General features: G+C 38.4%; 1 protein-coding gene across 1 annotated transcript in view; it reads right to left on the bottom strand.

Annotated features, from left to right (window-relative positions):
- Positions 1–27,121, bottom strand: part of PRKDC (protein kinase, DNA-activated, catalytic subunit) — a 206,347-nt gene that overhangs the window by 50,018 nt on the left and 129,208 nt on the right. Inside the window, exons 60-68 of the mRNA XM_027042809.2 lie at positions 23,804–23,916; positions 21,456–21,587; positions 18,360–18,539; positions 13,411–13,616; positions 11,139–11,277; positions 10,078–10,266; positions 9,154–9,378; positions 7,815–7,923; positions 6,116–6,227 (exon numbers count right to left, since the gene is read on the bottom strand). Of these exons, the coding sequence (XP_026898610.1) occupies positions 6,116–6,227; positions 7,815–7,923; positions 9,154–9,378; positions 10,078–10,266; positions 11,139–11,277; positions 13,411–13,616; positions 18,360–18,539; positions 21,456–21,587; positions 23,804–23,916 (1,405 nt within the window). The remainder of the gene's footprint in view (positions 1–6,115; positions 6,228–7,814; positions 7,924–9,153; positions 9,379–10,077; positions 10,267–11,138; positions 11,278–13,410; positions 13,617–18,359; positions 18,540–21,455; positions 21,588–23,803; positions 23,917–27,121) is intronic.

Below are 27,121 nucleotides of genomic sequence, written 5' to 3'. Positions count from 1 at the left end.
TGCAATTAAAGTAGTAAAACTTTCACTATTTGCAGAAGACATGACACATATATAGAAAACCATAAAGATGCCATCAAAAAAACCCTCTTAGCAGTATTAAAAAAATTCAGTAAAGCTGTAGGAAACAAAATTAATATACAGAAACCTGTTGTGTTTCTATACACTAATAATGAAGTAGTAGAAAGAGAAGTTACAGAAACAATCCTGTTTACAATTGCATCAAAAGGAGTAAAATACCTAGGAATAAACTTAACCAAAACAGTGAAAGATCTTTAAAACTGTAAAACTGTAAAACTGTAAAACACTGATTAAAAAACATGAATATGACACAAACTAATGGAAGATATTCCATGTTCATGGATTAGAAGAAACAAAATTGTTATAATCCCCATACTACCCAAAGCAATCTACAGATTTAACGCAATTCCTAACTAAATACCAACATGTTTCACAGAACTAGGAAAATAACACTAAAATGTGTTGTAGAACCACAAAAGACCCGAAATATTCAAAACCTTGAGAAAGAACAAAGGTGGAGTTATCACAATCCCAGATTTCAAGCCATACTACAAAGCTGTAGTAATCAAAGCAATATCATACTGACACAAAAACAGACACACAGATCAATGGAACAGAACAGTAAGTCCAGAAATAAACTCACACTTATCATATGGTCAATTAGCCTATGACAAAGGAGGCAAGAATATACAATGGGTTAAAGACAGTCTCTTCAACAAATGGTGCTGAGAAAACTGGTCAGCTACATGCAAAAGAATGAAACTGGACCATACACAAAAGTCAACTCAAAATGGATTAAAGACCTAAATGTGAGACCTGAAACCATAAAACTCCCAGAAGAAAACATAGGCAGTAATATCTCCTACAACAGCCACAGAAACATTTTTCTAGATATGTCTCCTCTGGCAAGGGAAACCAAAGAAAAAATAAACTGCTGAAGCTACACCAAAATAAAAAGGTTTCGCATAGCAAAGGAAACAATCAATAAAACTAAGAGGCAGCCTAGTGAATGGGAGAATATGTTTGCAAATGATATATCCAATAAGGAGTTAATACTCAAAATATATAAGAGCTTATACAATTCAACACCAAAACAGCAAATGATCTGATTTTTAAAATGGGAGTAGGACCTGAATAGACATTTTTCCAAAGAAGACACACAGATGGCCAACATATGAAAAGATGCTCAATATCACTCATCATCAGGGAAATGCAAATCAAAACCACGAGAGGGGTACCTGAGTGGCTCACTCAGTTAAGCATCTGACTTCGGGTCAGGTCATGATCTCACAGCTCATGAGTTTGAGCTCCGCGTCAGGCTCTGGGCTGACAGCCTGGAGCCTGGAGCCTGCTTTGGATTCCGTGTCTCCCTCTCTCTGTGCCTCCCCTGCTCACGCTTTCTCTCTCTCTCTCTCTCTCAAAAGTAAACATTAAAAAAAAAAAACACAATGAGATATTACCTTATACCTGTTAGAATGGCTAAAATAAAAAAGACAAGAAATAACAAGCATTGGTGATAATGTGGAGAAAAAGAAACCCTCATGTATTGTTGGTGGGAATGTAAATTGGTGCAGTCACTGTGGAAAACAGTATGGAGGTTCCTCAAAAAATTAAAAATACAGCTTCCATGTGATCCAGTAACTTCACTACTGGGTATGTATCTGAAGAAAATGAAAACACTAATTTGAAAAGATATATGCACCTCTATGTTTATTGTAGCATTATTTATAATAGCCAAGCTATGGAAGCAACCCAAGTGTCCACTGATAGATGAATGGATAAAGATGTGGTGTTTGTGTGTGTGTGTGTGTGTGTGTGTGTGCACACGCACACACATATACACACAATGGAATGAATATTATTCAGCCATAAAAAAGAATGAGATCTTGCCATTTGCAACAAAAGGGATGGACCTAGAGAGTATAATGCTAAGTGAAATAAACAGAGAAAGACAAATACCATATGATTTTACTCATATGTGGAATTTAAGGAACAAAACAAATGAACAAAGGAAAAACCAGACCAAAAACAGACTCTTAAATACAGAGAACAAACTGGTGGTTGCCAAAGGGGAGGCAGGTGGGGGCATAAGTGAAACAGATAAAGGGAATTTAAAAGTACACTTATCATGATGGGCACTAAAAAAAAAAAAGAAAAATAAAAGAAAAAGAGAAAGAAAAGAAACCTAAATAAATAAACCTAGATAAATGGAAGAACTATATACGTATTAGAGAACTCTATACTGTCCAGATGGCAACTCCCAAACTTGCTCTATAGTGAAAACAAAATCCCAAACTCTGAGTTTTTGTTTTTCGTAGCAATGGACAAGCAGAGGGGCACCTGAGTGGCTCAGTAGGTTAAGTGTCTGACTCTTGATTTCGGCTTAGGTCATGATCTCCTGGTTCAGGAGTTTGAGCCCTGCACTGAGCTCTGCGCTGACAGCATGGAGCTTGCTTTGGATCCTGTCTCTCCCCATCTCTGTTCCTCTACTGCGCATGCTCGCTTTTCTTCTCTCTCAAAATAAATAAATAAAATTGACAAGCAGATTCTAAAAATGTACATATAAATACAAAGAACCTAAAATAGACAAAGCAATTTTCATAAAGAAAAAATTGGAGTACACACCCTATCTGATTCAAGACTATTTTAAAGCAACAGTAATGAGGACAGTTTGATATATGAAAAAAATATATATGTATATATAAATAAGGAATAGCACAGAGCATTCAAAACCAGACCCACACATATATGGTCATTGATTTTCAAAAAAGGTGCCAAGGCAATTCAATTATGAAAAGACTTTTGAACAAATGGGACTAAACAACCAGACAGCCATACAAAAAAGCCATCAGAATATGTACCCCCACATCATACCATCTACAAATATTATCTTCCTTTAGATCATAGACCTAATGTAAGAACTAAGACTATAACATTGCTAGAAAAAATGCAGAATAATTTTGCAAGATGTGCCTGTACTGTCAGTTTGAAGGGGCTCCTGCTGGGCAAATCTGAGACAATTTGAACATGAAATAAATAAGAATAGCAACAGATTACATTCCATTAAGTAAAATTGGAAACCATGATTCTGTATTGATAGCTAAAATTCAAGTAAATGAATAAACAAATAGATGGAGAAGGGAAGGCTCTTCCTTACACTAAGATGTATTCTGATAAATATGGAACAAGGGCTGGAGTTAGAAAATCATCACCTTGCAACTATCATTGTTAAGACTGGTTTGGGCTAAAAGTCATCCACAGATACAAAACACAGAGGGCTAAGTCTTAGGAGAAGCAGGATATATGCATGTTTCAAAGCTTCTCCCACCCTTTTTGTTAGTTGCAAAGAAAAAAAAAACAGGCTTAAAACAAAAACAGGCATTATACACTGAACACCAGATAATATTTTTTCTGAGTTCTCATTTTTTATTATGTATGTATGTACGTATGTATGTATTTTAAGTTTGTACTTTAATTCCAGTTAGTTAACATATGGTGTTATGTTAGTGTCAGGTGCACAATATAGTGATTCAACACCTCCATACAACACCCCATGCTCATCAAGCCAGGTGCCCTCCTCAATCCTCATCACCTATTTCACCCATGCCCTGCTCCCCCCACCACCCCTCTGGTAATTCAGTTTGTTCTCAATAGTTAAGAGTCTGTTTCTTGGTTTGCCTCTCTTTTTTTTCCCCTTTGATCATTTGTTTTGTTTCTTAAATTTCATGTATGAGTGAAATCATTTGTATTTGTATTTCTCTGACTGACTTTTTTAGCTTAGCATAATAATACCCTCTAGCTCCATCCATATTGTTGCAAATTTCATTCTTATCATGGCTGAGTCTATTGTGTATATATATACCACATCTTCTTTATCCATTCATCAGTTGATGGATACTTGAGCTGTTTCCATAATTTGGCTATTATTGATAGTGCTGCTATAAACACTGAGGTGCATGTGCCCCATCGAATCACCATTTTTGTATCCTTTTGGTAAATACTAGTAGTGCAACTGCTGGGTTGTAGGACAGTTCTATTTTTATTATTTAATTAATTTATTAAATAATTTTTTTAATGTTTTATTTTTGAGAGAGAGAGAGACAGAGAGACACAGCACGAGTGGGATGGGACAGAGAGTGAGGGAGACACAGAATATGAAACAGGCTCCAGGCTCTTGAGTTGTCAGCACAGAGCTCGCTGGGGGACTTGAACCCATGAACCGTGAGATTATGACCTGAGCCGAAGTTGGACACTCAACCAACTGAGCCACCCAGGTGCCCCTATTTTTAACTTTTTTAGGAACCTTCATACTGCCTTCCAGAGTGGCTGCACCAGTTTGCAGTGTATTACCTACAGTGTAATAGAGCTCCCCTTTCTCCACATCCTCACTAGCCCCTGTTGTTTCTTGCGTTGTTGACTTTAGTCATTCTGACAAGTGTGAGGTAGGATCTCATTGTAGTTTTGATTTGTATTTTCCTGACGATCACTAACATTGAGCATCTTTTCGTGTGAAAGACCAGACAATATTTTAACCAGGCAATCAAAATTACTATTACCAGTAAAAAGCACATGTACATCCTGCTTCTAGATGTAATACCCTGAAAATATTTCACTTAAGTAGTATTTTAACTATGGATGTACCACCTGAACCTAACCGTGAGAATATACAAACGCAAACTGAGGAACATTTCTCTAAAATGTCAATGTCATAAAAGATGGCTAGGAAAGTGTTCCAGATTAAGAGGCCAGAAAGACATATCGATTAAATGCAATATGAGATTATGGGCTGGATATCGTCTTAGAAGGGGAGAAAATGCTTCAAAGGACACTAATGGGACAACTGACAAAACTGAAATTGGGGCTGTATTAAAAAAGAAAACAGTGAAGTTATTATTGTACTGGTGTTATATAAAACAATACTCTCTTAGGAAATGCGCACTGATAAAGAGACACATATATGTACCTTAACTTCAAATGGTTCAGAACATAATTATGTGTGTGTCGGGAGAGAAAATAAAAAAGCTAATGTGGCAACATGTTAAAAATGTTTGAAAACATTGGACTGTGTAAAAGGTACGCAGTTCATGGGAGTTCTACTTTTCTTTCAACTTTTCTATAGATAAGAACTTACCTCAAAATAAAGAGTAAAAAAAAAAAAGTACAAAAAATAAAAAGCAAAAACAAAACAAAACCAAACAAAACACCTGTAGTAGCAGAGGAAATAGGATATAATGGCAAGAACACCACACGGGGCCACAGTCCTTGAGTCCCACTTCCTGTGCATACTTGCACAAAATAATTCACGACCTCTCTGATTCTGGTGCCTTATCTCTGAAATACATGGCTAGTATCTGCCTCAGGGATTACCTGGGTTTCCACAGGGCAAGGAAAAGCTGAGTGTATGAAAATGATCTCAAATCTGGTAAAGTGATACATACAGTTATGAAATAAGAGTCAAGAGGTAGGAGGCACAAGTGTCAAAAATCCAAATTAGAATAGCAACAAATCACGAAGCAGTGTTTTCTTTGCTGCCATTTCAGTTGCTAACATTTGGCCCTGAGACAGAAGCAGGTGGACCACTGCCCCCGCTGCTCCCCTGCTTTCTCTCACTGCCAACAGTTCGCAACCAACCTCCCAGCACACGATGAATTCAATGTCAGTGGGAAGCAATTCCCAGGCAGGGGATAAGCTGGGACAAAGGACACACTGCTGACATGGAGAGCTGTATGAGAACAACTTACACAAGAAATCAGCAAGATGAGCCTGATCTATACACACTAGGCTCAAACCCCACATTTTCCTAAACACCCATTTTGGAGACAAACCATTCTGGCAATTTCCTAAAAATCCACATTCAGTTCAAAAAGATCACATCTTGGGGCACCTGGGTGGCTCAGTGGGTTAAGCGTTCGACTTCGGCTCAGGTCATGATCTCATGGTTTGTGGGTTCGAGCCCCGCATCAGGCTCTGTGCTGACAGCTCAGAGCCTGGAGCCTGCGTCAGACACTCTGTCTCCCTTTCTCTCTGCCCTCCCCCACTCACACTCTGTCTCTCTCTCAAAAATAAATATTAAAAAAAAAAAGTGATCACATCTTACCGATTTGTGATGATGTCATCCCAGATGTTCATTGGATCCATTGTAGCATCAGGGTATCTGTTTGTCCAGGTTTTTAGAAGTCTCCTAAGGGGAGCTTGAGATGATAAATTACCTAAAAATATTAGAAGATGGCTATATCCACAGCTCAATGATAAGAGCAACTTACAAAGTAGGGCTGCCATTAGTAAATAAAAACTTAATTCAAATTTCTTGACCAAATTAAAAATTTTTGTTTTGTCTTTCACAACAGGAATACAAAGTTACCATAGTAAACCTAATACAGTTTGTCATTACAACTCAATTTCTTAAGACACAGGGTAAAAATGGGGAAATAAACATACACAATTTTTACATTTAGCACAGATCCACAGTTTTTCATCTACAATTCCAAAATCTATAAAGGATCGAAACCTGAAAAGCTTTCATAGGGCTGCAGCCAATTTTCTTGTTGGCAAAATCTGATCTGAATCAGCATAGGGATACTTATATTATAGTCTTAGTTTATGCAATTTTTGTGAATTTTCATCACTTAAGCCGGAGACGCATCATTGTGTTGAATGACGAAATACTGCCTCCGACCTTGGTACCTGTACAAGGTTACATGGTAATAATAATAACCAAAGCAATTGGGACTCAAGAGATTCATGACAACCCCCAGGAAATTTAAATTTCACATTGATAATGCTTAAAGCTTTAGTTTCTTTCTGTTGGTGGGAAAGTAGTGGTTAAGAGCATAAGCTTAAATCAGACAGTCCTGGGTTCAAAATCTGAATCTTTCACATATTAGCTTAGGTAAGTTATTTATAAAATGAAAAAGCAAGGAATCTACCTCTCATAAGGCTGTCATAAAAACTATGCATTATAGAAAAAAAAGATTAACATACGTCCTAGAAAGTAGAAAACACTTAATGAATGATCTGTCATTAATAATACGCGCTTGAAAAAGAATTCTCCAAACTTAAAGCAGAGAATGATTAATTGTAGATATATACGAATATCAATTTTTATCAGTACTCTGAGAGGGTCTTTCACAATTATTTAAAATTATTTAGGACACAAGTTGAAATTCCAGTTTATGACTAAGACATATTACCACTGCAAAGATGTACTCTTTCCCTTTGACTTTGGGTGGCCTCTCACAGGGGCCAGGATAAAATCCACTTGTTTGTAGCAGAAAGACCTTCAGGGTCTGCACACTGCCACCAGGAGCTTCACCTCCCCTCAGGCCAGGGTATGTGGTACCCAGTCACTGAACTTCTAGCCCCTCTGAGACACTGCAGGCTTTCGATAAGAAAGGTTCTCTGTGAGCCCCTCTGTTTCTCCACCATCAACTCAGGCCGTTTCTCCAGGAGCCTCCTGCACCGTTCAGTCCAGGGCAGATTCTGTTTTACATATTTGACATGGGAAATCCCTCTGCCTCAGTATGGGTCATATCGTGTGGGGATTACCCCACTCTTCTGAAAGCTTCTTCAAGCTAGGCAGTATGTTTTATTTGGCTTTGCATCCTCAGTGCCTAGAATAGTGCTTGTCCATCTTAAACATTTATTTCAATGACCTCAAAATATGTATTTGCAGCATGAACTCAAAAGTATTTTCTAACCCACACATTCAGTACATGTTTCACTTTCACTAAGCAAAATAATCATACCAAAACCTTTCCATAAGTATAAGAGAAAAAAAGGTAGTCTAAAAAAATTACCTTGTTTGCTTATAAAACTGATGAACTCCTGAATTTCTATAATAGTTTGTACAGACTGCACTTTGGTGAGTCTACTTCTGTGTAAGAGAACGTCAATACTTGAGTAATTCTAGAAAAAAGATATTTAACATTGTTTATAAATCAGTTTCCTACTTTAAATTTTAATACAGTTCCCTAAAACATGAAATACAGCAACTACCTTACATCAATTACAAAAATGTGTCTCAGAATAGTTAATAATTAGCTCATAGAAGCAATTAACAAATGGTTTAAAATTTTTTAAATAATTCAGGTTTTTAATCACATTTTGGCTCAATGAAGTCAATAAAATCAATACAACTGGGCTACTGTTGCCTCTATTGACCACCAGTTTTTAAAAATCACAACATCCTATTAAAGTTAACTGCCAACTACAGAAGCCAACTCCTTCTTCTCCAATAAACTTCCTCTACTAAACAAATTCAAAAATTTTTTAAAATAATGATAACGAATGAATATGCTTCTATGATCAATATCAGCTAATGATAAATGTTAATTAATAGGCTCTATAAAGACACTGACTTTAAAACCAAATATCAGAAGATTCTCATAAAAGCAAAAAGGAAAGAAGGTATAATGGTGGAAAATGATCAGGGAAGATTAGTTCATACCCTCCACAAAGCAACCAAACTTCCATTCAGCCACTCTAGATGTAAAAGTCTACTCTCAAGTGTTCTTTAACAGCACAACCCTATGTGTTAAGTAACTTGAATTTAAACAAAATCTTGGAAGAAAAAAATAAAACCCAAGGAAAAGCAAAAAACAAAAAAACAAAAAAAGAACTTCTTAAACAGAAAAACAAAAGGGACTAAAAATGCATTAAGCCATTTGCAACTACGTGGATGGAACTAGAGGGTATTATGCTAAGTGAAATTAGCCAGAGAAAGACAAAAATCATGTGACTTCACTCATATGAGGACTTTAAGAGACAAAACAGATGCACATAAGGGAAGGGAAACAAAAATACTATAATAACACGGAGGGGGACAAAACAGAAGAGACTCATAAATAATGGAGAACAAACTGAGGGTTACTAGAGGGGTTGTGGGAGGGGGATGGGCTAAATGGGTAAGGGGCTTAAGGAATCTACTCCTGAAATCATTGTTGCACTAGATGCTAACTAATTTAGATGTAAATTTAAAAAAAATAAAAAATAAAATTTAAAAAAATGCATTAAGACAAAGGACAAAGTGAAAAGATTTTAGAAGAAATTTTGTGTGTTGATTTTTTTTGTTCATGAGTTTATGGACTTAAAAGTATCATAGAAATGGTACATTTCAGATGGGTGTATCTGTATTACCTGCATAAAAATCTGAATGCAATTTTCAATATAATATTTGGCTCTATCAACATCGTCTTGTAAGATGTAAAGAAGACTCAATTCCTGACTATAATGCAGCTCAATAAGAGCCTTCTGAACCTCCTTGTTCACAGCCTCATCAATAAATGTCAGCAGGGACTGGTCAGCCTCCCCTTGAAGCAGTAACTTCAGCTTGCTGCGGATCATGTAAGGTAGATAGGTCTCCTAAGGAAGAGAAGACTACTTGTAACTTCAGAAAACCAATATGAGTATTTTAGTACTACAATATCCATTGGTATAATTTTGTAGGTCCAGATTTAGATCCAAAGTGACAATGTTTGATGTTTCAAACCTAAAACTACAATTCTTAGGACACATTCACTTAAAATTATTGATTTTTGTAACCACAAAATACACAGAAACATGTTCTATGGAAAATGGGAGCTACTTTTAGCTGAAAGATCTTTGGATGTTACACACAAGTGAGGAATCTACAAGCACAGCCAAGACAGTTGCTTTGTGGGGACCAGGTGAGTCATTTCCCTCCAAGAGTTGGGGTCATCCCATGAGAGGGGAACCATGTCACCCCAGGGGTAAGGGCTACCCCATGTGTATCCTGTGTCTCAGGGCAGAGACACCAAGAAATATTCTTCCATGTAGTTATACTATGGATATTAATGTTTATTTTTAAATGCATTCCATATACTTGGAAAGGAGTGGCCAAAAGTGGCTAAAAAAGAGATAAAAAGAATGGCTAAAGAGATTTGACAATACTATGGAGTTGTTGGGGGGAGTCAGGTTATACAAATGTTCTATGCTTTATAACTACTACCTTGTTTTTGAAAAGTTTTAAACAATTTCATTAATTAGAAAACAGCTATCTATAATATTTATCTCAGTGACTTCAAATGTAATTCTACCCACCTGATAAAATGGTTCACTCCACATTTTATTTAGATCTGGAGGGTTTTCATTGTCAACGCTGACTATAGAACAGTATGCCAATGATTTCCACTCAGCAAGCTGGTTGTAACAGTCAAGGGATGCAAGTTCCCAAAAATCCTTCTCAGCTTCAGTAGGCTCACCATCTACCCATTCTTGTTTATTGAGAGCCTCATGAAGAAAAGTTCATACATTTATTTTAAAAGTTGGAAGGAATATAAATGAAAACATTTGTATTATAGGTAGTAAACTATTCATGCTAAGGACAATAATTTTCAAATTTATGACAAGGGGAGAGAAAAGAGAAAACAGAGTAACACTAAATGGAAGAAAAAAAAACAAAAGAAATCTCACAGGAACAAATCAACATAAAAACCAAGAGGAAATGATTTCTCTGAGAAACTTACCAATGAAGCCAATTAATAAACTGAAGATTCTGAATGACCCAAAATTTGATCTGAATCAATACTGTGGATTATTTACTACTTAAAGAGCTCTTAGATTGAAAATTAGAAAATAGGACATTTACAGAAAATTGCAAAGGACTTTACAATCTGGACTGCTCATTCAAGAATCTCATAGGTCATGGACTCTGAATTTAAGCTACTTACTAGACATCTATACCTAGATAGCCACTGGCAACTCAAAATACAAACTGTACAAAGCTGAACTTAGTCATCTCCAAACCAATTTTTACCTATCTCTTTATACAGTTTTTACTTACTGAAGGAAAACAATCTACCCTAAGAGAAATTATATAATAACAGCAGATACTGAAATAACATCTTAACAGTTGTACAGCATTTGGTATGAAATGCTTTCTCCTTTATTCAATAATGTTTTCTTAAAAAGAGTAAAAGATAAAGCAATAGTTATTTCACATTTTGTTATTATGAAACTATTCTCTCCCACTAATTTTTGTGTAAAAACCAAGGAATAAAGTTGAAACATTACAAAACTCTAAATTCTAAAGGTAACAGTTTTTCCAATCAGAAAACAAAAGTGCTTAAGCAACTGGCATATTTGCTAGTGATCAGTTTTACCTCATTATACTGTTTAGCAGCTTCAGAGTAATCGCTTCTTGCCTCTGCTAATACTGCATTCTGAGTGATTTGCTTTGTTCCTATCTCACTACTAAAAATACCACGGAGGACGTCATATTCTCCAATTGATCTATACAGTCTAAAAACAAGCCAAAAAGAAAGTCCAAATCAATGACTACGTCAATATTTTTAAAGTTTTTATTCTAATGAAATGATAATAAATCCAGATGTCACATTATCTTAGCCAAAAAGGATATATGTTATTTTTGTTCTATAAATATAAAATCTTACACACCATGAAGTTACCATTAGGTTTTACTACTTTAGTCATACAGGAAGCAGAGATTATTCTAAAGTGCATTTAAAGTGAAATCTGAAAATATTGTAAGTTTACAATGGATAAATTGTGTCATTAAATAAGACCATTCTGTGTTAATCCATTACAGTAATAATGCACATACCAGTGGGTGACCTATTTGAAATCCTGTCTAGACCTAAAATTTGGAACGTAGCCAAGAGTCCAGTGAGTAAAAATTAATCCTGGTTCTAATAAAGCCATGTTTTAATCCACATTCTATGGGCCATCTTGATTCTACTGACAAGTAATTTTCTTACAGCCTTACTATATACTTGAGCACCCATTCTTCTCTTCACATTAACAAAAATCTACTTTACCCCTTCAAACAAACTTCCTCTGTTAAGACATTCTCAAGAAAATTTTTAATAAGTTTGTTCCCTTCCCCTACAATTTTTTCCCCCCTCTTTTAAGTTTCAACACAAATGTTATCTCTTCCTGATGCTGCAGTCACCTGGCCAGCCAGTGAGGACTGCTTCCTCCTTGGCTTTCCTGCAGTTTGGTCCTTTCGCAGGTATGAAATCTCATGTACTTATTACATCAAAAAAGCCCTTAGCTCTCTCAGAGCCTAAGGATTCCAAATTTAGATAAAAATCTAGTAGACATGGCCCTCTCTTTGCCCTGCTCATAGAGGCTTATGAGTAACAAGTCAGAGGCAGAGGTGGGGAGATGGGAGGTAGGACAACAGCTCACAGTCCAAGAGCTCAAGAGGAGATGAGAATTACAAACATTTTTCAGTAGCTGGAAAAGAGATTAGTCTCACATCCACCTTGCACTGGCCCCATGGTCCCAGGATGATACGCACTATAACATGGTCAAAATGATGACCCAAATCATCAACAGGCAAAATTATGTTCTCACTACTCTGTTTGAAAGGAATGTAAAATATTATATGTAAACTATGAAGAAGTATTAAATAAAGTTAGAAAACAGTGTTTAAAGTTTAGGCTCTAAAAGTTGTGTGCTTCATTTACCCAGAAAATACACACGAGTTTCTCATTCTCTGAAAATATTAAATATACAAACTGTTACTGACTGTTCATCTACACATCTGGAACAAGAGGATAACAACAGCTCCTTAGACAGAAGCAGTATTAGCCAAGACGCACCCTCTGAACTGCCCTCTGTCTTGCCTCTCAGAGATCTCACCACCTCCCATTTCATGTTATGGTTAGTTATACAGGAAAGTACATATATTTCCTACTGGTTGGCTACTTTTGTGAGTCTGGGAGATATGTTTAATTCTTCTTAGCACCTGACATAATGTCTTGTTCACACATAATGCTCAGTTAAGATATGAATAGTACAAGGATTTCTCACGTTTACTTTTATTCTCTTTTTTCCTAGAACCTGAAGATATAAAAATCAGCACTAAAAAATATAAGTTCAAATTTAATTTTAACCTAATCTAACATCCTTCTCAGAATTAGACACTGGCTTTTTTATAATGAAACTACAAGTAAGGAAAAAAACATACATAATGCAAAATGGCATAGAATGACAAAATGGAACTTGTTTTTCCTAAATAAAGTAATTGGATTAAATTGTCTATATAAGAGTTTGAGTCCTGCTGAAAATAAATTATCCTCAATTCCGTTTAAGTAAAGCAGTAAAAACATACAAAACTAAGTAACGGCCACACTTTACAGGAAACTAAACTTGGTAGTTAACACCCTGAGTCCTTTTAAAAGGACTGTGTATGTTTAATTAATTAATCTTTCCTGGAGCAAGACATTCCTTGTTGTGACAACTATTCTTAACTCATGGAATGGTACTTAGCCAGAGAGATTTTTCAAAAAATTTCACAGAAGTGTTATGATCAACTTTATTTGCTCATTTTCTGCCAAAGTGAAACGATTTTTGTGTATTACTTTAGTCAAATTCATTGTTCTCCCAACAGTGGATCACAAAGCTTACTTAGCAAGTTCCATCCATCTGACGACATCAGGTGAGAGGCGAGTCCTCCCCTGAAACCGCTTGGCAGGTGGCTCTGGTGGTAGCAGCTGGAGCAGGGCCTCTTCAAGGAGGCGGATGCCCACGGGCTGCTGCAGGCTGGCTAGGCAGCCAGCACTGACAGAAGCTGGGTTGAGGCTCAGCAAGTCTGTGTGTTGGCAACTGATTTCCTATGAAACCACAAACATATGCAGCTATTTAGGCTGTGATACTTTGACCGTATCTTCACAAGTGAGTAACTCATTTTACTAAACATGAAAGAACATTTTGATGTAAGCAGTGATAGAATTAGAAAATTTCTCTGTGTAATTCTATTAACAAAATTTCCTCAACATTCAGCTTGCTCAAAGGAGGAAATGACCTTTGATTTTTACACTATCAATTTAGACATTACCTTAAAGAAAAGTACTAGCAAATTATGAAAAATTATATACTCTGTATATCTAGGCATCAATTGCAGTTTCTAGGAATATTTAGCCTGAACGGGTGAGAAAAGCAGCTGAAACACAGATTTCATATCCAAACACCAGAAAGTAGGTACTTATTTCCATTACTCTAATTAACATCTTTTTTTCCATCTCCTTCCACCCAGGGGCTAACCGATTCACAATAATATTGAATAAGAGGATTTCAGGAATTATATTGGCCTTTACTTTGTAACTCTCAATTTGAGAGTCCTATATACACCAATAAAAAATAAACTACAAATCAATATGCAGAACAATATAAATAGTATGGCAGGGTCACCTGGGTGGCTCAGTCATTTGAGCAGCCAACTTTCAATTTCAGCTCAGGTCATGATCTCCCAGTTGGTGGGACTGAGCTTCCCATTCTTCTCTGTGCTGACACCATGGAGCCTGCTTGGGATGCTCTCTTTCCCTCCCTCTCTACCCCTCCCCCACTCACATGCACATGCACACACACTCTCTCAAAATTAAATAAACTTAAAAAAAATACATTTGATTAAAAAAAACAGTATGGCAGCATCTTCATTAAAACACAGCTGAATGGGGGCGCCTGGGTGGCTCAGTCGGTTAGGCGTCTGACTTCAGCTCAGGTCACGATCTCGCGGTCCGTGAGTTCGAGCCCCGCGTCAGGCTCTGGGCTGTTGGCTCGGAGCCTGGAGCCTGCTTCCGATTCTGTGTCTCCTTCTCTCTCTGCCCCTCCCCCCGTTCATGCTCTGTCTCTCTCTGTCTCAAAAATAAATAAACGTCAAAAAAAAATTAAAAAAAAAACAACAACACAGCTGAATGTATGCATATAGTTCTTGTGTGGGTGTGTACGTCTGTGTATGCACATATACGCAGGTATCTGGAAAAGTCAGTGAAGACAGTCCCCACTAAGCCACATCCACACCACCTTCTTCCCAGCTGTGCCATGCATGGACTACTTACTAAGTCTAACTAAGCCAACTTAAATTCTACATTAGAGGTCTTGAAAGAATACAGATTCTCCAAAGCAAGCTAGCAAACAAAAATGTCTATTAGAAGGAACTGGTGGTACAGGAAAAAAATCCATATAAAATTAATTAATAACACAGCGAAGCCTCAGTCTTAGTTGAGGTGTCAGATTTTGAGATAACATCTGCTAATTTAGAGAGAGAAACCCTGAGTTACACAAGACTATTTTAAAATAAATATACTTTTAAGTTTCAAGGAATCATTTCATTCTATAAATATTTATTGAATGCCTTCTATATTCTAGACACTGTAGTAAACAATGTTGCCCCTGACATTAAGATTTATTCCCACTGCCAATAGAAGTGGGAAACTTTCAACTTTTGTGAAATAGTTGTAAATAAGTAAACAACTATTACTGGGATATTACTCCTCTATATGTAAATGCATTCTCACAATTTAAGTTGAGTTCTGCGAGTATATTTTCAAGAAGACTGACTCTTCTGTATAATCTTGTTGACAGTATCATTTTACTTTCTAAAGAGTGATTTGCTAAGCCAAAAAAACTTCAGCTGACTGATTACACTTCTTATAAATACCAAAAGAGAATAAAGTAATGAAGTCTAATTTGTAAAATGATGACTGCCTAATAGAATTAATAACAATATTTTTTGTTTGGACTCTTATCTCACTGTAGTAGGTGAAGGCAAGGGCCATTTCTTCATTTCAAATATTCCATAGTTGTTAAATAAAGATTTACACATAAAATATCCTCATTAGGTGTTTTGTAAAGAAAGCCAAGGGGCGCCTGGGTGGCTCAGTCGATTGAGCTTCTGACTTCGGCTCAGGTCATGATCTCACACTCCATGAGTTCGAGCCCCGTGTCAGGCTCTGTGCTGACGGCTCAGAGCCTGGAGCCCACTTCTGCTTCTGCTTCTGTGTCTCCCTCTCTCTCTGACCCTCCCCCATTCATGCTCTATCTCTGTCTCAAAAATAAATAAACATTAAAAAAAAAATTTAAGAAAGCCAAAAAAAGTTTTTTAAAGTTTATTTGAGAGACAGAGAAAACAAGCAGGAGAGAGGCAGAAAAAGGGAAAGAAAGAAAATCCCAAGCAGGGTCCACACTGTCCGTGCAGAGCCCAATGTGGGGCTCAAACTCACAAACCAGGAGATCATGACCTGAGCCAAAGTTAGATGCCCAACCAACTGAGCCACACAGGCGCCCCAAGAAAGTTAAAATTTTATATGAAGTTCAAACAAGCGATGAATAGCATAAATGTATTTAACATCTGTTAAATTAAACCAAATTAACATCTGTTTGCCAGTCACTGACTGGGATACAATCAGGATAGTCTGACAAATACAGGATATGCAGCAGACAAGAAACTCATTCTGAGATGTCATGGTGGGGCAGTGGCATCTCAAAGAGACCCTACCCCTTGCTAGAACAAGAAGTCACATAAATGCCATGCCAAATGTGCTAAGACGTCATGGAGAGAGGGAAAAAAATCATAGTTTCAGAAATGAACCACAAACAAAGTCGTAACAGCAAATGCTGCAAACTGCAGGCACTAACTTGCAATCATGTTGCTTTTTCCAAAGGCAATGCCAAATTGCAAGCTCTAGAGCGGGTAGAAGTAATTTATTTCCTTAATGACGGTTAATGACTCTTAAAAACAATGGAAAAAAACAGCTTTTAAAAAGAAATATAGGGACAAAACTAGGAATTCAGATTTTAAAAAATCACTTCAGAATACAGTGTAAAGAGAATCTTCTTTTGAAACACTGACTGATTCAATGCAATTTCTCAAATCTTATCTTTAGTGCAGCCAGGAGGAAAATAATGAAGGAATTCTACTTGTAAATTATAAACCAATAAAAATAGAACTAATATATAAAAAGAAACTATATTAATAGTTTCATGCTACATCAGAAAGAACAAAACAGGAAAACCAAGTGTTTCATCTCAGGGAATTATTACCCAATTAGTTTGCAAACCAAAGCTACTGATAAATAATATTAAATAACATTATTTTATTTTAAAGTTTATTTGTTTACTTTGAGAGAGAGAGCATACAAGCTGGGAAGGGGCAGAGAGAGAAGGAGGGAGAATCCCCAGCAGGTTCCATGCCTTCAGTGCAGAGCCTGACACAGGGCTCAATCTCATGAACCATCAGACTATATCCTGAGTTGAAATCAAGAGTCGGATGCTTAACCAACTGAACCACCCAGGCGCCCCAAGAATATATACGTATTTTAAATTACCCGAGGGAGGTTACTAGTTATAAAAATACTAAAATGAATTGAAAAGGTTTTCCGTTAGGGGTACCTACGTGGCTCGGTCAGTTGAGCGTCCAACTCTTGATTTCACTCAGGTCATGATCTCAAGGGTTATGAGTCTGAGCCCCACATTGGGCTCTGTGCTCTCAATGCAGAGCCTGCTTGAGAGTCTGCCTCCCTCTCTCTCTCTCAAAATAAATAAACTTAAAAAAATAAAAAATAAAAAAAGGCTTTCCATTAGGGAATTTGTAATGATCGTGTTTTGAACGGCAAAGGAAACATTTCTTATATGAAAAAGTAACCTTCCAATAGGCATGTTTAAGTAGTAACTCAAAGTATGCCTCTATTAACATCTGCTCAAACTGTATTACCTTAGCATGACTTCTCTGACCACTCAGTCTAAGTACACAGCCCCCACCCTGATCAAGAGGCTGTCTCCCTCCCTGCTTCATTACTACCCTACATTACTTTAGTACTCCCATAGTACTCAAGTTCGATGACACTGCTATGTTATGTTATCTTCTGTATTTGTTTATTGTTTGTCACCCACTGTAATTCTAGGAGGGCAGAAATTTGTGCTTCTTCCATCACTCACTGTCCCCACAACTTACAACAAAGTCAGGAATGTGCTCAGTCCACATTTCTTAAAGGCACTCAGGAGGCAGGAAATAATTTGGAGAAATAGTACCTAAGGAAAAACTACTAACAACATACAGGGTTTAACCAAAACACTAAAGGGACTGGCATATTAAAAATCAGAACATTTTACACCAAGGCTGATTTCTAATTATCCTGCCATATATAAGTTTTTTTTTTTTTAATGTTTATTTTTTTGAGAGGGGGAGAGAGAGAGAGAGACAGAAAGAGAGACAGAGACAGAGCGTGAGCAGGGGAGGAGCAGAGAGAAAGGGAGACACAGAATCTGAAGCAGGCTCCAGGCTCTGAGCTGTCAGCACAGAGCCCGACACGGGGCTCGAACCCACAGACTGTGAGACCATGACCCAAGCAGAAGTCGGACACTTAACCGACTGAGCCACCCAGGTGGCCATATAAGTTTGTTTAAAAAACAAAAAAACCGAATAAATTACACCTCATCAGGGAAGAGGTAACCATACAGAATACACCTAAATTGTTAAACACCTTGTGCTTTGGCCTGTGGAACAAATGAAGTTATTGTGACACAGGTCATGGCAAAGTAGATAATGCAGTTTATGAAGCACATGTGTAGACGCTCACCTGGATACAAGAAACAAAAGGTGGAAAGAAAGAGAACGTGGTGTTAAGAAAATGATTGAAGTCCTGGAGCAACTTTTGAGTAATGATGTTTTTCTCAGACATGGTCTTGTGTTTATCCATCTCTTTTATAATTCCAGAAAACAAGCTGCCAAAGAGCTGTTTTGCAATTATTGGGTCTCTCTGTAAAATATTCAAAACAGACAAATTAGGATCTGAAGTAAAAATGCTATAGAAATTACTGCTACCATCAGAGTTTATCTGAAAATACAAACTCCTGCAAACATATCTAATTTACATCTCAGTTTTGTTTAGAAAGTTTTATCAGGCACTGACGTGGGGAGTATTTGAAATTTAACCAAATATATCTGTGGTACCATGGATTTGGGGCCCGCAAGTATATAAGCGGACTTAATCACATACGGAGACATAGCTTAACTCACAAGTGGGTCTGGACCTTTGGATTCCTTATCTTTAACGTGGGCATAACACAACACATCTCAGGGTTGTAGTGAGGATTAGCCAAGATGATACACATCAAGCGATCAGTGCCGTAATTGGGAAGGTCTTTCAGAGAGGTTAAGTGAGGTTTTTAGGTACTATCCTCACATCAGCATTACTGCAAAGCTTAAGAGAATAAGCGATAAGCTTAAATAAAATGCCAACTTAAAATTTCAAAGTCCCATCATTATGACAATTGAAACTGTTAAAAACCATCAGTAGCCATTTTTGTGCTTTTCATGTTTGGTGGCTTCAGCCCTAAAAGCATGCTACCTTTAAAAGCATCTTTTATGGCATTAACCCTCACACTCCATGACCACAGGAACATTATCCTGTATCTGTGCCTATGACACCAGTATTAAGAACAGTCCTGGCATGCAGGGTCTATATTTTTTAAATGAAGGCACGAATGCATGAATAAAATTTAAAAATTATTTTGCTTGATAAAACTGTCTGAATAAAAAGTACAATTTGATCTGTTCTTTGTTATTTATTTTAAGTAATGTATTTGTCTTACAGAAAGTTGTATGGTTGCAATGTAAAATTTCAGAAAATATAGATTAGGAAAAAAGAAAGAAAGTAAGTATCACTCATAATTCTACTACATGAAGACAGCCACCGCCCAGGTTGGTCTCTTATGGACATGCACACGTCTGCTGTTCGCTAACTTGTTTTTTTCACCTAACCCGTGGCAGACAGGCTCCCAGGTCTACAACCCCAATTCTTGAGTCTTATGCACAAATTCTCTCATTTCCCAGGGAGTCCCAGATGCTCCTGCTGTTACAGTAATGCAGTGATGATTAAGATAAATAACATCTTCAGAGAACAGAATGCTGCTGCTGGACATGTGCTATCCCGGCTGGTTTACAGGCTCCCCTTTAGTTCTCTCACATGCAAGGCTCATGATGAAGGGGAGCCCCCGGACAGCAGAGGAAGCCTCATCTGTTTTGTCCACAGCTGCACCTCAGTGCTTAGATGAGTCCCTGGCATCCAGAAGGATGCTCCATACAGAACATGTGTTGAATAAATAAAGTACTGGAATTTGAGAAATATAGGAAACACGTTCCTCCTCAAAAAACAGAAAAAATGTAGTCCTTTTTTTGAAACACTATTCAGCATCTTAATTTTTTCCAAGCACCAATGAGGTGAACTGACTTGGACGTGGGTCTCTACGCAGCATCAGGCTTTTAACCTGCTCCCATCCGTACATACCACATACCTCTCCAACATGGGCAGGTGCAAACCATGCCCAGGAGAGCAGGTGGCAGCACCGCTTCTGAGGCAGTGATGTGAATGCATGTGTGCAAGGCAGGAGAAAAACTGGGAAATGGTGGCGGGGAGAAAAACACGGGGCCGGGAATCAGAACACAGGGCTGGGGTTTGTCTTAGTTTCACACCCAGCAAGACATGTTGCTTTAAATCATAACATCCATTCTTTGCTAACTTCAATTCTTCATCTGTAAATGTGTCTAACAACTGCCTTTATGTCACAAAATTACTGAGAGGATCTAATGAGAGAAATGTGAAAGCACTCTGTAACAAACAAGGGTTCTTTCTTCTGTGACAGTAGTTACATGAATCAGCGTGTATAATACAATCGCATAGACTCTGTCTCTCTACACACATGCACGCACGCGCACACACAAATGCAGGGAAAAATGCAGTCCAGTCAATACTCTTGTTCCTACGTCAATTTCTAGATCAAAATAACGTATTACAGTTATATAAGATACCACCCATGAGGGTGAAGGGTACATGGGAATATGTACTATTTTTGCAAATTCCTGTCAATCTATAATTATTTAGGTTAAATAAAAAGCTTAAAAAAGAATAAAAGGCGATGCAGACATACCTACTATATGCAACATTAGTTCTGAAAATTTAATTACAATAAAATTTATGGCATTATATTTCAGCACCTAGCATAATGCCACATATATATTATAGTACTCTTCAACTTTAAAAATTATTTTGATAAAAGTCAAAGAATCTTAATTGGCCTTTTGGGGAATATATACCTGTTTTTTTCAGAGAACTCAGCTAGAAACTTCATTCACTCTCAATACTTTTATACCCTAATGACTTAGAAAAATATTTCCAATCCTCTACTATTAAGAAAATTAACAGAGAAGGAAGAATACTAATCCCGCCCATAAACTGATACTCCCTGGATTCCCGCCCCCCCATACCAAAAGGATCCCATATAAGCAATGATTTAAGTGGCTTAGCACTATAAAGTTTATAGTAATTTTTTTATACATTATTTCATTGACCAACATTATTGGTAAGAAGAACAGATTTTGCTCCCTGGTTTTACAGATGAAGACACTGTGGCTCAGAGCATTTAGTGTCTTGACAAGGACCCCAAGTGCAGGGCTATCTTCTGGATGAGTTGAAGTAAGTTGCACCAGTGAGAAGAAGGTTTAGGGCCAAGACTTGGACCAATGTCTTTTAACCAAATCCACTGTTTAAGACAAATCAACACCTCAGTTATGTTACAGAGTAGCAGCAGCCATTTTTTCTTACACCTAGTAGCTCCGTGGAACTGTTAAATAGTTTTTATCTGTCAAAAGAAGAATGCAGCATTCAAGGACTAACCTGGGCCACAGCTTGCAAGGGGGTGATCAGGCTACTGTATTTAATCTGAATGTCAGGAAGGTCTCCTTGACGGTAACTTCTATACAAAATGACTTGGGCATCGTGCTTCATTTTTAACTCATTCTTGATCTCCTATAATCATTAGAACCAAAAAAGGAAGATTAGAATTCTTATTTTAAAAAATCAGTAGTGCATGAAATATGATCCTTAACATAAAGGTGAACTTGATGACAATTTTTATCCAAAACAGTTTGGTCACTATGCTTTACCAATCTATGGTAGACAATAAATCCAAAATACAAATCACTGGTAAATGAACAGCAAAAAGATTAATTAAATATGCATCACAGAGTAATGGGAATATCTAAAATCAGAGAACTTGAATTAAAACTTTTTAAAGCTATCTCAGGGGGCTGTATTTCCTATTTTTTTTTTTAAATGTTTATTTCTGAGAAAGAGAGAGAGAGAGAGGCAGGGAGAGGGTCCGAAGCAGGCCCTGTGCTGAGAGCAGAGAGCTCCATGTAGGGCTCAAACTCACGAGCGGTGAGATCATGACCTGAGCCAAAGATGGACACTTAACTGACGGAGCCACCCAGGAGCTCGTTTTTCCTTTTAATTCTTCTTAGAAAAATCTTGGGCTCCAAGGCCCAGTGAGATCACCACAGACTCCAACGCCTGTTCACCTGCTCAGGCCAGGCTGACCTTGCACCTGCTCTTGAGTCACCCCCACTCCCCACCACACAGGGCTGTGGGACCTGCTCATCTCTGCCTAAAATGTCTTTCCACAGCTTTTCACTCTTGGTTCCCACTGCAGACATCATCTGCAAAGAGGCTTCCTTTCCCACTTCCTCTTAATAGTCTCCCCTACGTGCTCATTACATTGGTTAATTTCCAACACCGCACCTGTTATAATCTTAACTCATTCTGGGCTTGTTCTGTTTTACACGCTGGGCTGTAGCCCCGCGAGCGCTTACATCATATTTACCTCTGTACCCCTAGCATTCAGAGTCGGGCCGGACACTGAGCACAATGCTCCCAACAAATGAAGTGCATGGCCTTCCGATGCGTGATCACCACCACGCATCCTTACTGAGAGGTCAGCCCCTTCAAATGAGAACACGTGCATCACAGGGCATGAACAGCCCCACACAGCAGGCCGTTCCACATTTATCGATTATTAAAAGGACTTTCCTTGTGTCAGACCAAAATATCTCCCTGTGATTTCTGCCCAATGATCCTGGTTTTCTCTCTTCCCTCTGCTCAGAGTCTGCCTCTTACTTCCTTCAGGCAAGCCCAGCTGCCTGAAGGTTTAATTAGGGGCAGTGGCTACCTCTCTGAGTGGACGAAGCAGAATGCCCTGCATGTGGGGAGGGGCCGCTGACCGGTAGCGTAGGAGGATCCCGGGGCACTGATATTTTGAACCCTCTTCTTCAAGAGAATCGCTGTACTTACAGAGAAAAGAGAAAGATGCAAAGTACATTTTCTTACCACAGACAATATAGTGGAACCATTCGGCCACTTCATACTCAGATGTGGAAGTTAATTAAGTGATTGAGGATTTAAACTGAATTAATATGAAGCCAGTTTTTTTTGTTAACTCACAATCTCATCTTTCTTGAAAATTCTGTCTTAATTACTGATTTATAAGTAATACTGAAGCTATGGCTAAACAACCTCTTTCATTATTTCCACATTTTGAGAAATGTTTAATTCATGCCACACAAGGTCCTCAAGTTCCTGCTTTCAGCAGATAGCCCTGAACCATCCACCAACCTGCCCACCCCTTTCTCTGGGCTCACCGTTCCCTCTTCATCCAGGCACCCCCATGACAGGGGCTGGTTGTAATGTGGCCTCACCCCTCTCACTACAGCTTATTGATTCCACAGTAGCCCCAGACCAAAGGTGGGTCAAGGCTCTGGCCAATCCCTCCCAGAGGCTAAAGCTGTAAGATGTTTCAGGAATGAGTGGGGGCTGCGTCCGTCTCCACCACATGGAGAAAGCCAGTCTGTACACAGAGAAGAACAAAGCCAGACTGCAGTGAGAGTCCGAGATAAAGGGCAGAGGTGAGGTCGCGGCAGTGCCTGTGAGCCACACCATACTGCAGACTCATGGGACTACCCACACAGGTCCCATTCCAAGATTCCTGCGACTTCATCAGTGAGTCATGACTGTCCTTTGCATCTACGTTAGAGGACTAATCTTTGGTTCAGAGGAACTTTAATTCATATAGTGGCTGCTTCTGTAATTTTGTTTTGGAACAAATACCTGATGGGAAGCTTATTTCCTTAGTATATACTCTTTGATATAAAATAAGTATTTCTGACCAAATTCTCAAAACAGATACAAACCTTCTCTCGTTTTTGTTCAGCAACACCTTTTCTGGCATAAATCAAACTGAGCTTTTCTTGGTCCTTTATAAATCGCCTGCGTAATCTTAATATTTCTGCCCGACTGTCTGTACCTGAAGAATATAAAGCAGGTTTGTTACAGATGGCCAATTCGCAGTCAGCTTTACCTCCTTTCTAGAATCTTCTAAAAGTGGAATTGTTTGCTTATCTCCATTTTTTACTTTCATCCAGTTGTTCTGTTTTGTTTGTTTTAATGACAGAGAACAGCACAGGAGACCACTAATCAGTTTTGGAAGCTAGAGAACGAGGGACAAAGCAATGACAGTGGAGAAGACCTGGAAGGCTCAGGGTCTGGCAGCACCCGGCACCTCCAGGGTAAGGGAGGAAAGTGAAGCTACAGCAGGAGGTGTGGTTAGAAAGCAATGCCCTCACCCCCTGCCCACCATGCTGCAGGTAGATAGCCTGGGAGAGGACACAGGGCCCATGGGTGCACAGGGCAGCATGGCTGCAGGCAGAGCAACTACTCCACCAGCGACCACAAGGGCTTCCGGAACCTGCAGTGCCTCCCCCTTCTTGGCCTCCAAGAGTGCTGGCACCCTGGCCTAAAGCCTGCAGGCAAGAGACTGGAGATTTTGCCTCTGGGTAATCCACCAGCACAAAAGCACAGACCAAAGTATCAACACATCAGGGGGTTCCACGTCCTGGTCTAGGCTGACCTCCACACGCCCAACATGCAGCTATTCCAAATGCCTTTTGAATGCCCCTTCTGGGAATATAAGCGAAAAGCCAAGTCACCAGACATTGTGAGGAAACCTTCAAACATGAAAGACAGAAATGAAAATAAATAATAGGCAAAGAGCAACCGTTGAAAGCAGCCCATCCGGGAAAAAAAATTTTTCAAAAACTTATCATTTATCAAAAAGAGTAGAAATTGCAACAGTGGATCAAGGACTGGAAGGGCATTCAGGGAACATAAAAAACTCATGGAAACTAAAAATATGATATCATAACTTAAAAGCAAGAATTACAAGGTAAGGTTGAAGTGATTTCCCAGAATACAAAGCAAAATGAAAAAAACGAGAAATTTACCAAGGTAATCCAGAAGGTCTGCTATCCAAGCAAAAGGATTACAAATATAAAACTGGGATGAGGAAATCATCAACAAAATTATCCAAGAAAAAATATTCCAAAACTGGAAAATGAGTTAGCAATGTGACAAGACCCTCCTTGTGCCCAGAAAACTGGACTGAAACAGACCTGCATGCACCAAAGGACACTTTTGTGAAATTTCCTAAAACTCTTAAGATCTACTGCAGAGAAAGGATACAATTCTTACAAAGGATCAACACAAAGAATGCCACCAGGTTTCCCTACCCAACCCTGGGGACTAGGAAACCCTGACTACATGTTCACACTCAGAATTCTATGGCTAAATTACCCAGCAGGGGTGAGTGTGATCAAAAGCAACGTAAGGCATCAAGGCTTCAAAAACAGCTTGGGGCGGGGGAAGGGGATGGGGTGGGGGAGGGTGCCTGGGTGGCTCAATCAGTTGAGCATCCCACTCTTGACTTCAGCTCAGGACAGATCTCACAGTTTAGTGAGTTTGAGCCCCCCAGGCTCTGCACTGACAATACAGAGATTTTCCCTCTCTCTTGCCCCTGCCCTGCTCACACTCTGTCTCTCTCAAAATAAATAAATAAACTTAAAAAAAAAAAACCCAAAAGACCCAACAGCTTACTGTTTCTGACCCTTTTTCTCAGGAAGCTACTCAGGGAGGTGATCCACTAGAAAGAAGGAACACACCAAGGAAGGAGAATCAGATCCAGGAGAGGTGAAGAGAACCTCAGGATGAGCAGGGTGTCCAGACCATGGCTGAACAGACTCCGAGAGCAAGCAGCCTGGAACAGGGCAACCCAAAAGCTCCAGGAAGATTTTGGGTTTTTTTAAGATAAAACATTTATACGTTGGGACACATTAAAAGATAATTCAGAGGAAAACAAGTGATAAATATGTAGGAATCTAAACCAACATAATTATTAATGCCCAGAAAAAATTATTGTACAAGAAAAATAGTCATAGTACCACTACGGCTTGAACACAAATAATATTTATGTAGCCAAAATAAGAGGAAAATATGATGAAACCAAGACCAAGACATAACCCTTTCCAGGAGGAAAGCACAGGATGAATTCACTGTCGTGTGTGTGGTGCACGGGGGTAACAGACAAGCTGGAGCCAAGACCTCGATGTCCATAATGCAAAAGCCAAAAGAGAACGACTCATACTGGACGGGAGGAAAAAGGCAGGGTGGTAATATGCAAATAGTGTTCGGAGCTATGGAAGGGTGTAAGTGGTTGTGTCTGGAATTGGGGAAACGGGTATGGTTACTGTTTCTTCTTCTCCTTCTTCCTTTTTTTAATTAATTAATTAATTTTTAAATTTACCTCCAAGTTAGTTAGCATATAGCACAACGATGATTTCAGGAGTGAATGGGTTACTGTTTCTTCTAACAAGCTTTGGCAAAGTATTTGGCTCTTTAAACTACATGCATGTATTACTCTAATACAAATAACTAAAGGAAACTGAAATAAAGAATTAAAATAATGGTTGAAAATGATGGTATTTTAATTAGGTTACAATTTCAAATTTTTAAGTTTTAAGGATAATAAATAGTATCACAATAAGGATTAATTTACCATTTTTTTTTTAAAGTTTCTTTATTTTGAGAGAGTGTGTGAGCAGGGGAGGGGCAGAGAAAGAGAGGGAGACATAGAATCCCAAGCAGTCTCCTCGCTGTCAGTGCAAAGCCCAATGCAGGGTTTGATCTCACAACGGTGAGATCATGACCTGAGCTAATATCAAGAGTCCAGTGCTTTACCGACTGAACCATCCAGGTACCCCCACCATATTTTAATGAATTTCAAATATTCCTCTCTAGGCAAGAAAATACATAAACCCCAAAGAAGACAGTGTGCAAAATATTTTACATCAACAAAGGTACAAGGGGAGATTCAAATATATTAATCAAGTTAAAATGGATAGCTAATAGTACTCATTTTACCTACTCAGTTCCAGCTTTTTCAAATTCATATAGAAAACTTTTAAGGAAAATGGTTTAAAGGTTAGGTTTCACCTCTTACCGCCTTAATTTCTATACAAAGTCAGTGAAGACAGGGAAACACTGCTCAACAGCTTGAGTTGTGGACTATGCATCCTCAGCATTTCCCTGTTCCTGAGCCTCCTGCCCGTTCAGCAGAGTTGGCCACAGGCAGTCACCATGCATTAGCAGGACTGGAGGCTGCCCCAGATGCACACCTA

This window comes from Acinonyx jubatus, chromosome F2 (genome assembly GCF_027475565.1).
Source record: "Acinonyx jubatus isolate Ajub_Pintada_27869175 chromosome F2, VMU_Ajub_asm_v1.0, whole genome shotgun sequence".
NCBI classification, from domain to species: Eukaryota; Metazoa; Chordata; class Mammalia; order Carnivora; family Felidae; genus Acinonyx; species Acinonyx jubatus.
This window is presented reverse-complemented; position numbering and strand designations above follow the sequence as displayed.